The sequence below is a fragment of the Mytilus californianus genome, unplaced genomic scaffold (genome assembly GCF_021869535.1).
Source record: "Mytilus californianus isolate M0D057914Y unplaced genomic scaffold, xbMytCali1.0.p SCAF_7, whole genome shotgun sequence".
In the NCBI taxonomy this organism is placed as follows: Eukaryota; Metazoa; Mollusca; class Bivalvia; order Mytilida; family Mytilidae; genus Mytilus; species Mytilus californianus.
Window position 1 is genome coordinate 67,349,060 of NW_026262723.1, and position 15,127 is coordinate 67,364,186.

The following is a 15,127-nucleotide window of genomic DNA, read 5'->3' on the forward strand; positions in this document are numbered from 1 at the left end:
ATTTAAAACGTTGAAATATGATGCCTTTTCCGCTTCAACTTTAAACTCGTATCAATGCAAGAAAAGGAAGATTTTAATTTGAAATTTTAGAAGATACAGTTGCTTCGAATCACTGCTTAGTAAAAGGTTTTGTCGTTCTGTTAGTTTTTTTCTGGAATTCATCCAAACTTTCACGTTTTTTGCTTATCTATTTCTTATCAATGGTTAAATTATCTTTTAACACCTTTGTAACAATGTGAATAAGTCTTAATTAGTAACCAATGATGAATTAACTGAATACAAAGGTAGGCGGAGTCATAAGTTACAATAGCCAAAAGAATTATTTATAGCTGTTGATTGATAACATTGTAGGCGTGTCCAATCATGGAGAGCTATTCTTACTGTTGAATTTGCGAGTACTACCTGCCCTATAGATTAAGATTCGTATTAATGGAATTTCAATATGATTAGAGAGAAGAAAAATGTTTCTTGAATTCACTTCTTGAGCAGAAAAATTGTAAGTCGCCATTTATACGAGTGGACTCGGTATATATGTTATTGAGTTGTCTCTGAACTCTCGTAGCTTCGGAATATCTTTTGACTATAGACAACTAACTCTGACAGTAATAAAGTGATGGATTTACGCTGATAGAGGAGATGATAAGATGATATTGAGCGAGAAACTATTAACAAAATGCTAAATTGTTTATTTAACCAATGTGTGGTAAAGTGAGAGAATCATAATACTACAAATTTTAATAATCGACTTGTGTTGTATATGAAACATAAATTTTAAAATACAATGTAAAAGCTCCGATAATTTTCAGAAGTTTCGTTTGCTTGTGGATTATTTTTTATCAAAATGAGATTATGGGTATTCCGAGCTTCCAGACTAGTTTCAAAAATGTTTAAAATATTGTTAATACTGTTTTGTGTATGTTTGCGGAATGTTTTAACAGGATCATATATGAATATGTTTGAAATTCAAAATACTCCACCAGATCCTTGTTATAATGAGCGAGGTGAACCTACATTGTGTACTCCAGACTTTGTTAATGCAGCCTTTGGAAAGGATGTTACAGCCTCAAGTATGTGCGGTTCACCGCCAACTCGATTTTGTAAATCAACTACGGACAAAGATGGTAGAGTTGTCCGGAACTGTTTTATTTGTGATGCGAATCATCCAAAACGTATGCATCCGCCATCGTACTTAACAGATCTGAATAATCCTAACAATTTAACATGTTGGATGTCAAACACGTACGTTCAGTATCCTCAAAATGTAACTTTAAAATTATCTTTGGGGAAAAAATATGAAATAACATATATAAGTTTGCAATTTTGTTCTGCAAGACCGGATTCCATGGCACTTTACAAAAGTATGGATTACGGAAAAACCTGGGTACCATTCCAATATTATTCTAGTAACTGTAAGAAAATGTATTCCAAATCTCCAAGAGCATTAGTAACAAAAGCTAACGAACAAGATGCGTTATGTACTGAGGAATTTAGCAATATTGAACCCTTGACTGGGGCTCGGGTTGCCTTTAGTACCCTGGAAAAACGGCCATCAGCGTACGATTTCGACAACAGTCCTATTTTACAAGACTGGGTGACAGCGACAGACATCATGGTAGTGTTTAATAGACTAAATACATACGGAGACGAACATGACGACGAATCAGCGCGGGAAAGTTATTATTATGCTTTGTCGGATTTTGCCGTGGGAGGCAGGTGCAAGTGCAACGGTCATGCATCTCGCTGCATAACAAATCGTGAGGGTCAATTTGTGTGCGATTGTAAACATAATACTGCAGGATCGGAATGTGAAAAATGTAAACCGTTCCATTTTGACAGGCCATGGGCACGTGCTACCAGCAGAATCGCAAACGAATGTGTCGGTAAGTACAAATAACTTGTAATTATTTTTTTCCAGTATCTCTTTAGCAAATTATGTCATCATTTTTAACTATTTGAGTGTAGGTAAATACATTTGGTTTAAAATATAGAAATACTATTCCTGCATATATAAACGAGAAACCTGGTATTTTTGTTAAATCTTGGTTTCTCCATAACTTTTGTATCTTGAGACCTCCAATCCATTGGCAATCTTAAAACTGCGGCTTGTTTACCATCAGACTTATAATGGGAGGATTCGTAGACGATTATCATGGACAAACAACGTTTTTTTTCTTCGATTTATTGCATGAATTTTCCGTTGATAAATGTACCTATTTAGATAATTCCGTCTTAACTAGCAAAATAATTTTTTGAGCAATATTTTATTACAATATAATGTATTAGTCTTTCAAAAAAGTTTGAAATAGTGATGATATTTTAATGCAACAACGATAGATTTATGCCGATACAAAGATAAGGAATACATTAAAGCTAAGATAGGTTGCAGAGTAGAAATGGTATCCGAAAACCCACTGTTTAACGTACTTAATAAATACAATATATCACTTTCGTACTACGTAAAATTCTTAATATCTGACTGAAATTAACATTTGTTTTAAGGTTAAAAAATATAAAAAAAATAAATAATTTTTGATGGTCTGAGCAGGTGCTGGGAAATTCCATTCCTTTTGGTGGATACACATTTTTCAATTTTATGCTTTTTATTACTTTTTTACAACTGTTTGATTGTATGCTAATTTTGGTGTACATTTACATTTTCAAATTATAAATATTTCCATAAATTTCTAATAAAGTATATAAAAGAAATATATTAAGATTCCCATTATTGATATCAATTTGCAAAGTATAGATAAATTCTTAACAATTCAAATGTCATTAACTCTTAATCGTTGAGAATGCATGTTGAACATTACGAAGATGTTTAATACTTGGTTGATGCCACGTGTGCAGACTTTGATATGCAGTACACAAAGTATTGTCTATATACCACCTATAAAGCTAAATTGAATCTCTGAAAGACATTCAAGAGAAATTTATGTCCATTTTAAACAGGTCATAAATATTTAATGGTTGTTTAGACATTATGTAGACCATAAACACAAGTCAATTTTTATTCTTTATTGTCCCCGAGATGTGAACTTTACCACCGTGCGCAAGTTTAAAGCTAGCGTGCATGTAAATTTCCTAAATGAAATGCATATTCTTTTTTAACCTGTAGTTAATTTTGGGGGAAGAAGGTTAAGAATAAAGAGTTTATTGAAACACTTATGCTTTTATTCTAAAAGAGAAGGTCAAATTAAAAATTTCAAGCATGTGCCCTATTAAAAGAACTTTGAAGATGTTGAAAAAATTTTGGATCTCATTTCACATTTATGTAAATATCTTTGTTATTATGTGTCTTTTAATCGCCTGATATTGTGTCATGCTCAACAAAATTATAAAATTATTTTCGCTGATTCATTTTTGCATGTTCCAAAACAATTACCCTAATAAAAATATAAAATGGTTTGAAGCGTTCAATGAACATTTATGAACACATTGAAATATAATCCTAATAATGTTCAATAAATGGTGTTTAATTTCTCATTATCTTTGCGATATTTAAGGATTTGTACGGGTTTACTTGTATTTTATATCTTATGTAAGACAATAATATTCGACCATCGCGATGGATGCCTTGGCTAAAAAATGTTGATGTTATTCTCTATATTTCCCCTTGCATAGACTTTATTTGTAGAAGCGGATAAAATTCATAATATTTCAAAACTTATATTATATATATTATTGTATTTCAACGATTTTAAACAGTCAGAAATTATACGAATATATACGAAACACACAACTGTTTAAGACAATACAGGCATACACTTATTGTTTAAATTTACTCATATTTTAATTGAGATAAAAATGATTGGAATGTAATAATAGTAACTCATGGATAAGTTGTGTCATTTAGTTGCTCGCGACATGTCACACAAAAACTTTTGATTTTACAAAACTTATGCGATATATTCTTTGCTTCTTTTTTTTCTGTGTAGAATTCTGCATAAACATTTTGACAAATACCAGCAAACTTCATTCAGTTCTGCATATCCGACTTATAATATGTTAGATAAGCGATCAAAAGCACCATGCACGTGCAGTCATACCTATGGGAAAAAACGCTCTAGAAATATACCGGAATTTCTCGTTTTCAAATTACTACAGGGAAATTTGTCTTTAATAGGAATCGAGACTTAAGCTTGTCAGTTCTTATAGGTGAAATAAAAATAAACTCTTCTAGGTTCTCTTAATACCTTGTAATATTTTACCAGTTTAAAAGTATATGTTCGACTACTTTGAAGTGTAACATGCAGGTGTTCTATTCTTGTTTCTTACTTCTTCGATTTAGTTTATTTTCTAACCGCATAACTTCTTCGCTTATGTTTAGATAACTACATCAAGTGGCTTTTCTCACTTTCTATAGTATTAAGGAATTAAACACTTTCTTTTTTCTACTTTGCATATGAAGCATAAGTTATATTTTTAGTATAATAGAGAATAATTGCATAGGGTAAATTTGACATTAATCTCAAATATAAATCGCAGATTTTTAATGAGTTTAGGATTATTATTAAATGTTCAAACTGAAAGCATAAATAAAGAGAAAAATGTGAAGGGTTGAGGGATTATTACACAATTAGGAAAGTCGTATTTTTAGTCCGGGTAATGGGCTTATCACACCTGCTTTAATTGCAAAATAAACCTCCCTACATAGGTGAGATCATACTAATCGGTTTTTGGTCAGGTATGAATGGAAGGAGGGTGTTTAACAATATCGTGGATTTTGATCGGTTTACGTCTGTTTTAATTACTGGCTGTAATACCACCTTAGGTGACCACTTACAAGACTTACTTTCAAAATAAGTGTCAAAAGTATCACCCATGTCTTTTCAAATTTGGCCGTTAATGGGGTAATTAAGTGTCCGCTTAGGGCAAGTGGGACGTAATAATTTGTCCCAGTGATGAATTGAATTACAACCATAATAGTTCTATCAGAAGCGAGAAATTGCGATAAAAATCGAGTTTCCAGTACATCAAAGCTCTGTTTAGATTGCTGGATAATGATTATTTTCTCGCGTATGGATAGAAATCTTTGACGCATTCTCTAATCAGGTCCGTCTACCTATTAACAACGAAAATGACAAAAATAATTGTTCATAAGAAATATTTCTTAAATCGTTTATCTGATATAGAAAAATTATGTAACATTTTTCTTACGAACCCGAAAAGCAACTTGTCAAAAGAATTACAAAAATGTTGTCATGCTTTATTTGAATAGTATGCATTTGTTCCAACCTCTGTTCGGGTACTATCCTTGTGTGTACGAATAAAAGGACGGTCAAGATATATGCTACGTTCATAATCTTTTTGTGTCTTATTCAATCGTTTCTGATAACGATGACGTATAAAGTAAAACATCTCTAGCGCAATTATTGTAGATTTTTCGCTAGCATGCAGACTTATTGGGGAGGGAGCGCGTCTGTTCGTAGGTTTTTTTTTTGTGTGAAAAACCCATAATATTCTTGCAATTGAAATACATGGAGAACAGAGCTTAGTTTTAAATAAACTTTGTACAAAGCCGTTCAAACTAGGCTACCAATATGAAATTTCTAGTTTTTAAATACACATATTCACATTTTGACTGTATTAATTGAAATTGTTCTCTTTCCTACTCCAAAAAAATGGAAATGGGTCACCTTCTCAGCGTTGTAAAGATTTGTTTGTCGTATATTCAATTTCTGAATTATTTAATTAGAATATTTCAAAAAGAACTATCATTTCAAGTAAAATTAAAATATACACGAAGAAAAACTGTTTACTACCTCGAAAAGAAAGAAACGTGTATTTAACCAATTTAAACCTTTCAAAACTTGAATTTAGAAAGCAGTATAATTCACAGCTACTCCCCTTAAATTGATCGAACGTGACTTTTCAAACTTTTTTGCTTTACCGATGTACTGGCTAAACTTTTTGTCAGAATTGAAGATATTTTCCAAAGTATAGATTTCTATTCATGTATCTGTTAAAGCAAATATCCCAGTATAAAAATTATAGAAAACCTTAACGTGTAAATATTGACTTCTTTGCTGTGCGATTCTTCTATGCTTCAATAGAGTGCCTATCTGTTAATTTTTATCATTGAACATATAATTAATTTTTAAAAGATCGGTTTATTCTCATTCAACAGGAGAGTACTCATTCAAATTTAATTGACTGTATAGTAGCTATATCTTTGATATAAATTTACATCAACAATTTTATCCAGTAACAAGAATCAACTTTAACTAATTTGATATCTTGTACTCTGACGTTGTTAAATGAATTTAATTCAAAAACATTTAAACTTGTACACACATAGTTCCTCGAGTTAATTTATATAACGTGTTCGCGTGTACTATGACTTGTCTAATTAATAAAATGATCTAAGCTTTATACGATTTCCCCAAAACTCATTCAAAGCAAAGTAAAAGAAAAGCTGAAATGTCGACACAAGACGCGTCTTGATATATTGCTGTGTGATTCAGATTAGATATTCATTTTGAAAATTGTCCTGAATATGAAAGTAATATTTGCCACTGTCACTGTCTGTTAGGCAGTCAAAAGTCCGCCATTCTAGAAGACTTATAGGCATGCAACTCCCAGAATGAAGACCAGGGGAACAGCCATAAAACCTCTGTTCATTTGGTATTTTTGAATTTTAATTCGAAATTGTCTAACGTATATATACATCTGCCCAATATTTTTTTTTCAAACAATTCAAATTAAAGTTGACAATGGATGTAATTAATGTGCATTCTATACAAATAAACCTATACAAGTTCTGCATGGTAGTTTGCGAGATTCTATATTTTTGAACAGTTTGTAATATTAAGTAAAGTATAGAATTTTGTACAATTAAGTTCTGTCTATATTTTGTATATTATATACGTAGAGAATTATACTCATAGCGAAACTAAAATAATAATCACCTTAGAATATAACAGTTTTTATTCATTTGTCATAAAACCAATTCATCACAATGTCGAAAACCATTTACACAAAACTATTCCGTTACATAATGATAAAATAATATAGACAAAACTGCGATTACTGTATAAAAATGCCAATGTCTCGCTATTTTTAGACGTGTGATAATGATTGTTACTAGATTGTTATTTTTTGCTAATTTCTTTCCATCTGTTTTACACTTATCTCAGTCAGAATGAGATATAAGTTTACTGTGTGTTTCACATTTTAGTCGGAAAATTTGCGTGTTCATAACCCAGCCCAAAGGAAGCACGCCATTTAGTATCTCTCCATCACAATGACTTCTGTACTATAATATAGAGTATGTAAAAAAAAATTGACTGCTGAAATTTATCGAGATTTAAATTGGAACCCTTCTTATATACGTACTAGTATTTCTTTTTGCAGAACACGCGAAGAAACATATAAATCATACATTATCGCATGTCGCCCTCAATCATTCAATTCCATAAAATACCATCCTTATTCTTGTACTTTGCGTAAATTTATCTCTGTAACATACAAAATCCTGTAGTAATTTTGCATTGCAATTAAAACCTCCCCTTTTCTTTGAAACATATTTGTCAATTCACTATTTCCTTTATCCAAGCCTGGCTGTATAATACACGATAGACGTTGAGATTTCAAATAACATATAGAAAAAAGTAAAATAACAAAAACACCGAACTCCAAGGAAAATTCAAATCGGAAAGACCCTTATCAAATGGCAAAATCAAAAGTTCAAACACATCAAACGAATGGAAAACAACTGTCATATTCCTGACTTGGTAAAGGCATTTGTATTAGTTTCTTATATTATTAATACATGCTTTCACAACACAAAACAAGGAGATTTCCTTTTCAGTTAAAAGAAGATTTTATATATATTCATCATGGAATTAAAATCTTTTAAACAGATATTGAAGAGAGCAGCGTTTGAGGTTCATATATGAAATATCTTAAATACTAGTCGATATGTGTGCCCTCACTACTAACTAGTCGATATGTGTGCCCTCACTACTAACTTGTCGATACCCTATAGCTAGTCTTACTTTGTTTATTCATATATGCATGTTAAAAACTATCATTGTTAATGCATTTTACAAATAATAGAAGTAAAATCAATATAGTTGATCGAAACAGTAGAAATATCAGCAAACTCAGTTGTTTCACGAGAAAGAATTGCTTGTGCTCAGCTCAGGAAAATCACAATATACATGCAGATGAGGTACATTCCTCCAAGTTAAAAATACATTACACATGTTCTAGTTACGAAACTTCTCACTTTGAGAGAACAAGATTTGGAGTACATCTGACGTTTTGTACTATTATCTTAGGTCTACAATGATGGTAACGCCCCAATCAATTTGTCTCTAGCTGAGAATACTAACTCCGATATTATGAACCATTGTTGTACAGATATCTATTCATATCTAGATTCAGTGCAGGGGCGATCTCAGTAACCTTAGTAGAAATATTTAATGCATAAACATGTAGCGAGTAGATAATTTTCAAACAGAAGTATGTTAACTTAGGAAGTGGATACTTTAAATGTTTTATTACTTTTATTTTCAACCAAATAAAAGGGGGCAATGTTTGTTTTTTAGTTTATCAGTTAATAACAATTTTTTTAAGCTTTTGTTTTCTAAATTCTTTGTAATTATCAAGTTTGCTTTTAGAAGATGTGTGTAAAAACTAAACCAAAGAATGAAAAAGGAGATAACGTAAAAAAATACGGAAGGAATTTCGACACAAAATCCATTAAAACCTATGGTTTTTGCATGTTCGTAGTCATTTAAAAATTGTAAAGTTACACGGTGCCATTTCAAGTATTTCGCTTATCAAGTTTTGTTTTATTTTTTTTTATTTTTTCTAAAACTTAACTGGAAAGATCTGCCTGCCGTCTGTACAACACCTGCGTGCATTCAGGTTTGTTCATTTTACACATGTTTACATATTGTTTTTCTAATCAAACATTACTTCAAACAGGTGGCCTTGAATACAAATTTATAGTTCCAGGGTTAAAACAAAACAAAGAATACACAATAAAACGCATAATTATATTTTGATTCAAAATGGTTTATTAGAACCAAGACAAATAGCTTGACACTGAGACATCAAGGACTCTTATTTAGACCTCTTGAAAGTTGACACATAGTGTTCTGGTCTGGCGTTAGCAATGTGCGCATAAGGTGAAAGCGCATAAAATTGTAAATTGTTTCATTTTAAGCTGCATGTGGTGTTGACACAATGAGTGTATATAAACGTGGAGTATCATCTCCTTCACGACTCTGTTGACCCAGACTTGTAAGTTTATTTGGTCGATATTATTTGATTGTATGTATTGAAGTATTTGACAGTTTAGTACCACTTCGTATTGATAAACCACCGTGTAAGGTGTTGAGTGATGTTTGATTAAGATATCCCACCATACGTGCCTTATCATCATACCAAATTTATGCTTAACAAACAAATCCTGACATTAAACAACAACATAGTGTGGGATTTGTTTCACTTATATCTGATACAAAACTTATCTTTATTTAAGAAGCACTTTCAATAGATTGTCATTTATTATCTTTAGAATGAGATCACCTTTTCTTGATCATCCAAAACTTCATTCATAAAGATTGATGGGGTTTTGACCTTCCATTTTATAGGTTCTGTGATGTGTTTGTAGGAAGAGATGCTACCGTTAAATAATCTTGGCTGTTACAATGTAGGCCATATCAGAAAAATATTTGTAATATCTGCCTGATTTTTTTGTAAACAAGATATGAGATTTATGTGTGTCTTACTTCCTCAGTGAAGTGAATGAATGATAAAAGAAATATTACAACATGATCAGAATTTATAAAACATACCTTTTTTCTGCAAGTGTGACACAACAATAACGCGAGATATGTATGACTGTAGAGACTTGCTACTAAACCCTTTCTTGTTGATTTTCTTATTACTGATTAGTATTTTACTGAAAATTGCCATACTACAGAGAGCCCTTGGAGAAGTGTAAAAATAATGGAAAACACTTAGTAATAGTAGTAAATTTGAAAAAAGGGGTTAAAATGGAAGGAAAAATATGATTAGGAATGAACATTTAGCAATTCTAACATGCATCGTTATATATGTACTGAACAATCACATGGTGTATTTACAAGGCCTGTTGCAGTCACATTGCACATTTACTAGTTCGTTGCTGTCATATTACACATTTACAAGGCCCGCTGCAATCGAATTACTTATTACAAGGCTTATGGCAATCACATTGTGATTGTTGATTCTTTTAAGTCTATGACAAATTCAGGAAGAGGTGGGTATCAAAATGGGCGATGAATTTCCCTTTCATACCAAAACGAGGGCAAATTTTACGTGCTACAGACTAGTTAGATTAATTCCAGTCCCAATCTTTACAATTATAATCATGTCTGCTGAAACTTTAAGTCCGTGTAAACAGCAAAATTGTTTTACAAGGGATCGAATCAGACAGAGGAAATATTTTATTTCTGAAATTTTAATGCACAAATTACGTAAATACGTAAATACGTCAAAAATAGATTACGCCCTTTTTGTTATAAATTCAATTCCTAATGAGAAGTAAGACGTGTTTAATTTATGAACTTATGATTCATACAGTACAATGAATAGATGAATTTTATAAGTACAAATGTTCCAAAAGGTTTGTTGAAGTTGGGGCAAGATGAAGTTAGTTCGACAAAAGCAAACAATTTCCAAAGCCATAATCTATCTACATGTATAAGCTATGCTATTTATTAAACAAGTTACATGTTGCATGTACAGTTAAATGAAAGTCGGTTGCGTATATATCTGTCCCAATTTCTAAGCCGATATTTTTATCTTCAATTTTGTTAGTTACAAAATATCCTTTTACAACATAGAACCCTATTTTGTTTCATAGACATTATTTGTCAAAATGTCACTCTTTAGTGAAAGTCAGCTTAAAGCGTAAAAAGGAATGCTATATATACATTAGCAGAAAAGATACTTTCCTTTCAACAACTGCAATTGTACTTTACCAAAGTATTGTCTAGTTGTTTTTTTCGAAAAATTTTCTTCATTGATGATTGAGCGGAGTACTTTTTCTCAAATACATTTTTATTATGTGCTATTCTTGAACGTTAGCTGTTCCACACATTGATCAGATAGATATAGGGTAATACTGAAAAAACCTGTTGAAATTGCTCCCAGTGTGTTTAGTCGTTAGTAAAGTAGTTATTAATATGAGCTGAATGCTTTTTCTCAGACAGATTTGTAAGTTGCGCAATTCTTGTATGTATACGTTTGTTATGATACTCATTTATCAGGTTTGAGTACTAAACACACCTTTGAAACCCGTGGTGTATTAATGTTTGTCCCTAAACAGAAACCTTTTGATCATTGTTACGATTATTGCTGGATTAATATGTCTCTTTTGAATTCATTTACGGCTAGTCTAGAATTGCCTCAACATATGGACTAGACGTTTGTCTTTCGTTGAAGATCTAAATGCCTTTTTTGGCTTGTACTGATTGATTGATGTTTCATCGACTTTACATTTTTTTTATATAAGGTGTCCTTCCTCTCTTTATAAGTGAGGTATCACGTCCTCTGTTCGAACTGCATCTGTACTATCTCTGAAATGATAATTTTTTTCCAAATTATAATCTGCAAAATTATTAAATTTTTTTTAGAAAAAGAGCTATATTTTCTCGTCTATAAACTAATTTTGTTAATGTCTTCCTCACTCAAAAAACCCATACACATCTGTTTGAAATGTATAACTCATAACAATATCACGTTAGAAAACTTCCCATATACTTGAAATGTTTGGCTTCGTACAGAACAAGATTTCGTAAGTAGATACTATTAATGTATACCTTTAGACTGTCACTTTTATCGGCTGTCTAAATATTTACTCAATAGGCCAATGACCACTATAACAGGTGTGAACAATGCCTATGAATATTTAGAATGTCTTAATTTTAAAGAATTATAATACATGTAAGAAATATTTAAAAGTAAGTTAACAAAAATAACAAAAATTCAAAACGGAAAGTCCCTTATCAAATGGCAAAATCAAAAGCATAGAACACATCAAACGAATGGAAAACAACTGTCATATTCCTGACTTGGTACAGGCATTTTCTTATGTACAAAACGGTGGATTCAACCTGGTTTTTCCGCAAAATGCGGACCAATTTTTTTTAGACATAACTTGTTCTAGTTAATTAATCCCTAACTAAATATCGTAACTTAACATCTGGAGCCAGTATAGTTTGAAGAAGATGGCATCTACACATAGTATTACCATAAATTTCCACAGATAGAAACATATGTGTCTAACGAGTTCGTTAATTGATGAAAACAATCATGATAAATGCGTTTTCAAAAATGTTGAAAACCCGAGTAATATAATATTTACTTTCTGCTTGTTGTATTGATAGGGAATTAGTCTGCAGAAAACTGATTAAATTATTCAAACACACCTTGATTAATTGAGACATTTTCATCAGGATAAAAAGATTTAATTAAGCAATTAAGTAGGGATCATTTAGTGATATTAATAAAAGTAGTTGTGGGGTGTACTGGGAAGAAACAGCAACCAAACAACAAGCTAAAAGCTAGACAAGACCATTTGTTGTCAACATACGGTTTTCAATAATAGACAAATCATTATAACGCATACGTCAAGCTCTCAATCACTCCAAGTCTAATGAAGATGTGAATAACTGAACCGAGACTTTCATAGATCTCCCAGTATCATCAAATTCCTTAAAAGACGGAGCAATCCATGATAAAAGTAACAAACTACAATAAAATTAGTATGGAAAAGCACTCATCGGTGTACAGTTAAAACAATTTTAAACATCTTAAGAATACTCCCAGTTACTGAAAACACACTCAAAGCACATTACCCGATGCTTACATAAATTGTTTTTTTATACGGGCCGTTGTACTTTTAGTTATATTACATTGAATTCTGGTTTTAGTGCTCTTCAAACTCGGATTTGATTTGGCCTCTCAACTGTCTTCATTCCAGTGTCAATGATGAGTCTCATTTAGACGAAACGCGCGTCTTGCGTATAAAAATATAAGCCTGGTATCTTTGATGAATTTATACATGTAGCAACTTTATGAGTATAGTGCAGACTCATTTAGATTCATACGTTGTGATGATAGCCGTCTCGCGCTGATGCGATGTTAAGGGTTTTGAAAGAATCAATCAATTCTTACTTTTTTGGCTAAAATACAAACGATTAGTTTCTATAAATACTTTTCAAGCAAGGTATAGTAATTACAATTCAAATCAGTGAGACATATTAAAAATTCAAATGCAGAATTTAGCAAAGCATATAAAAGGTCCTTCAGAATAAATCGCACATCCCCAAAAATGCACGAAAGATGTAAGGGTGACAAAACAAGGCAAAGGTCTTCTACATAAATGCATCAAAATCGTGTGTCCGAATGTATTATAAAATACTAGGGTCAGTGAAAGTAGAACTATGAATGAAACTGGAAGTATGAACCGCAGTGAATTTTAATTATGGTGCATAATTCAGAACTACTGAGTGCAAATATAGTACTGAATTAATCTGCAAATTTCATTGATAACCACACCACATTTTGTGCATTTACCAAATGAGGCTATCAGGACCATGTGTTGTTCGTTGTTGTTTATCTTTTTTTTTTGTATATTTGTTCTACCAGAGGAGTTTTTTGGTGGTTGGTGTGATATGCTGCACTATCTAGTATTTTTGGTAATTTCTGTTATCCGTCTTGTAATACAGAAATACAGATACAAATAATTTTATATACCAATCAATGTAACATGTTGACATCTCTGTTCAATTTCTACTTCTCTGTTATACCATATACAACTGTCATACAAGTGGGAAGTTTAGCTAGCTATAAAACATGTTTAACCCACCAATTTCTTCGAAAAATGCATGTACCAAGTCTGGAATATGGCAGTTATTTTTTACTTGTTCTGTTGATTGATAACATTTGATTTTGTCAGTTTTTAAGGATTTCCCCTTTTTGAATTTGCCTTGGAGTTCGGTACTTTTGTTACACTTTTATACTACTTAAACTTTATTGTATGGTCTGAATATCATGCAGTGATTAAGTAAAGATTGTTTTCAATTGTTGGGTTGTTGTCATATCTACATTTACGTGTGTGTATATCTGTTGTCCAATAGTTCACGTTTCATTCACTGAATTATTTTACATTTCAGTATGTGTGTACGATGAAAATGTTATGCATACTTTTGAATATATTGCGTGCACTATTGATACTTAATACTGTTAAGAGACGGTAAACCACAGTTGCTTCCGTATGTCATTTCTTTATTATAGTCATCTTTTATTTATTGATAAAATACTATAAAAACAATTTTTGATTCAGACCGTTATATGTGTCATACTTGGGAGGTTTTCAAAAGTTGTAAAAATAAAGTTATAGTCGAAGATGAAACACTCTTTGAACTTGCAACCTCATACAATTGTACTAAAATATTCAAGCAAAATATTAAACTAAGATTCATCTCAAATTTCTGTCATCATATAACAATATATTAAACTCTCGTTTTCGCTATTGCTTATTCACGATCCTCAATTTTATTGCATTTAACATTATCTCTTATTACCACACAAATCATCTCTTGAATATTTTCTCACAAAATTTGACTTTGTCACAAAACACACGCTGGCTAACTTCCAGTGGAAAAGTTAGAAAGACAAATTACAAATCAACTATTCAGGTGCACGCCTCTTACTTTGCATGAGGACAGTGCAAGTGAATGATCTATTCAATTTTGTGACACTCGAATGACACATTATTCGATATTCCTCGGCACTCATAAATCCTAATGTTTTTCTAAGTCAACGATTTTGTGAAATTGAGATATTTTATTTATTCCGCAGACTTGGCCACACAAAATGAAAGGGTTTCTTTAGGTATTTTAATAGTAATCTGTATTTAATGATATTAAAGTCAAACACGGGTTATACTAGCAATAGATATTTGGCAATGTTGTAATTATTAAGCTATATATTCCGATGTAATTACCCAGGGTATAGGGTTAAGGATGGGAAAACGACTTTTGCCTTTTATACTCAGATGTCTGTTTTCAGATCCTGAACCCAATTATCATTTTCCTTTGACATTAAAACCTTGTTTGCA

The 15,127-nt window shown here is 31.6% G+C and overlaps 1 protein-coding gene across 3 annotated transcripts in view; it reads left to right on the forward strand.

Annotated features, from left to right (window-relative positions):
• The first annotated feature begins 365 nt into the window (after positions 1-365).
• Positions 366-15,127, forward strand: part of LOC127710024 (netrin-1-like) — a 41,848-nt gene continuing 27,086 nt past the window's right edge. Inside the window, exon 1 of one of the 3 annotated variants that reach the window (XM_052215740.1) lies at positions 366-1,880. In XM_052215740.1, the coding sequence (XP_052071700.1) occupies positions 842-1,880 (1,039 nt within the window). In that variant the 5' untranslated portion in view covers positions 366-841. The remainder of the gene's footprint in view (positions 1,881-15,127) is intronic. The other 2 variants (XM_052215739.1, XM_052215741.1) reach the window with 2 other exon arrangements.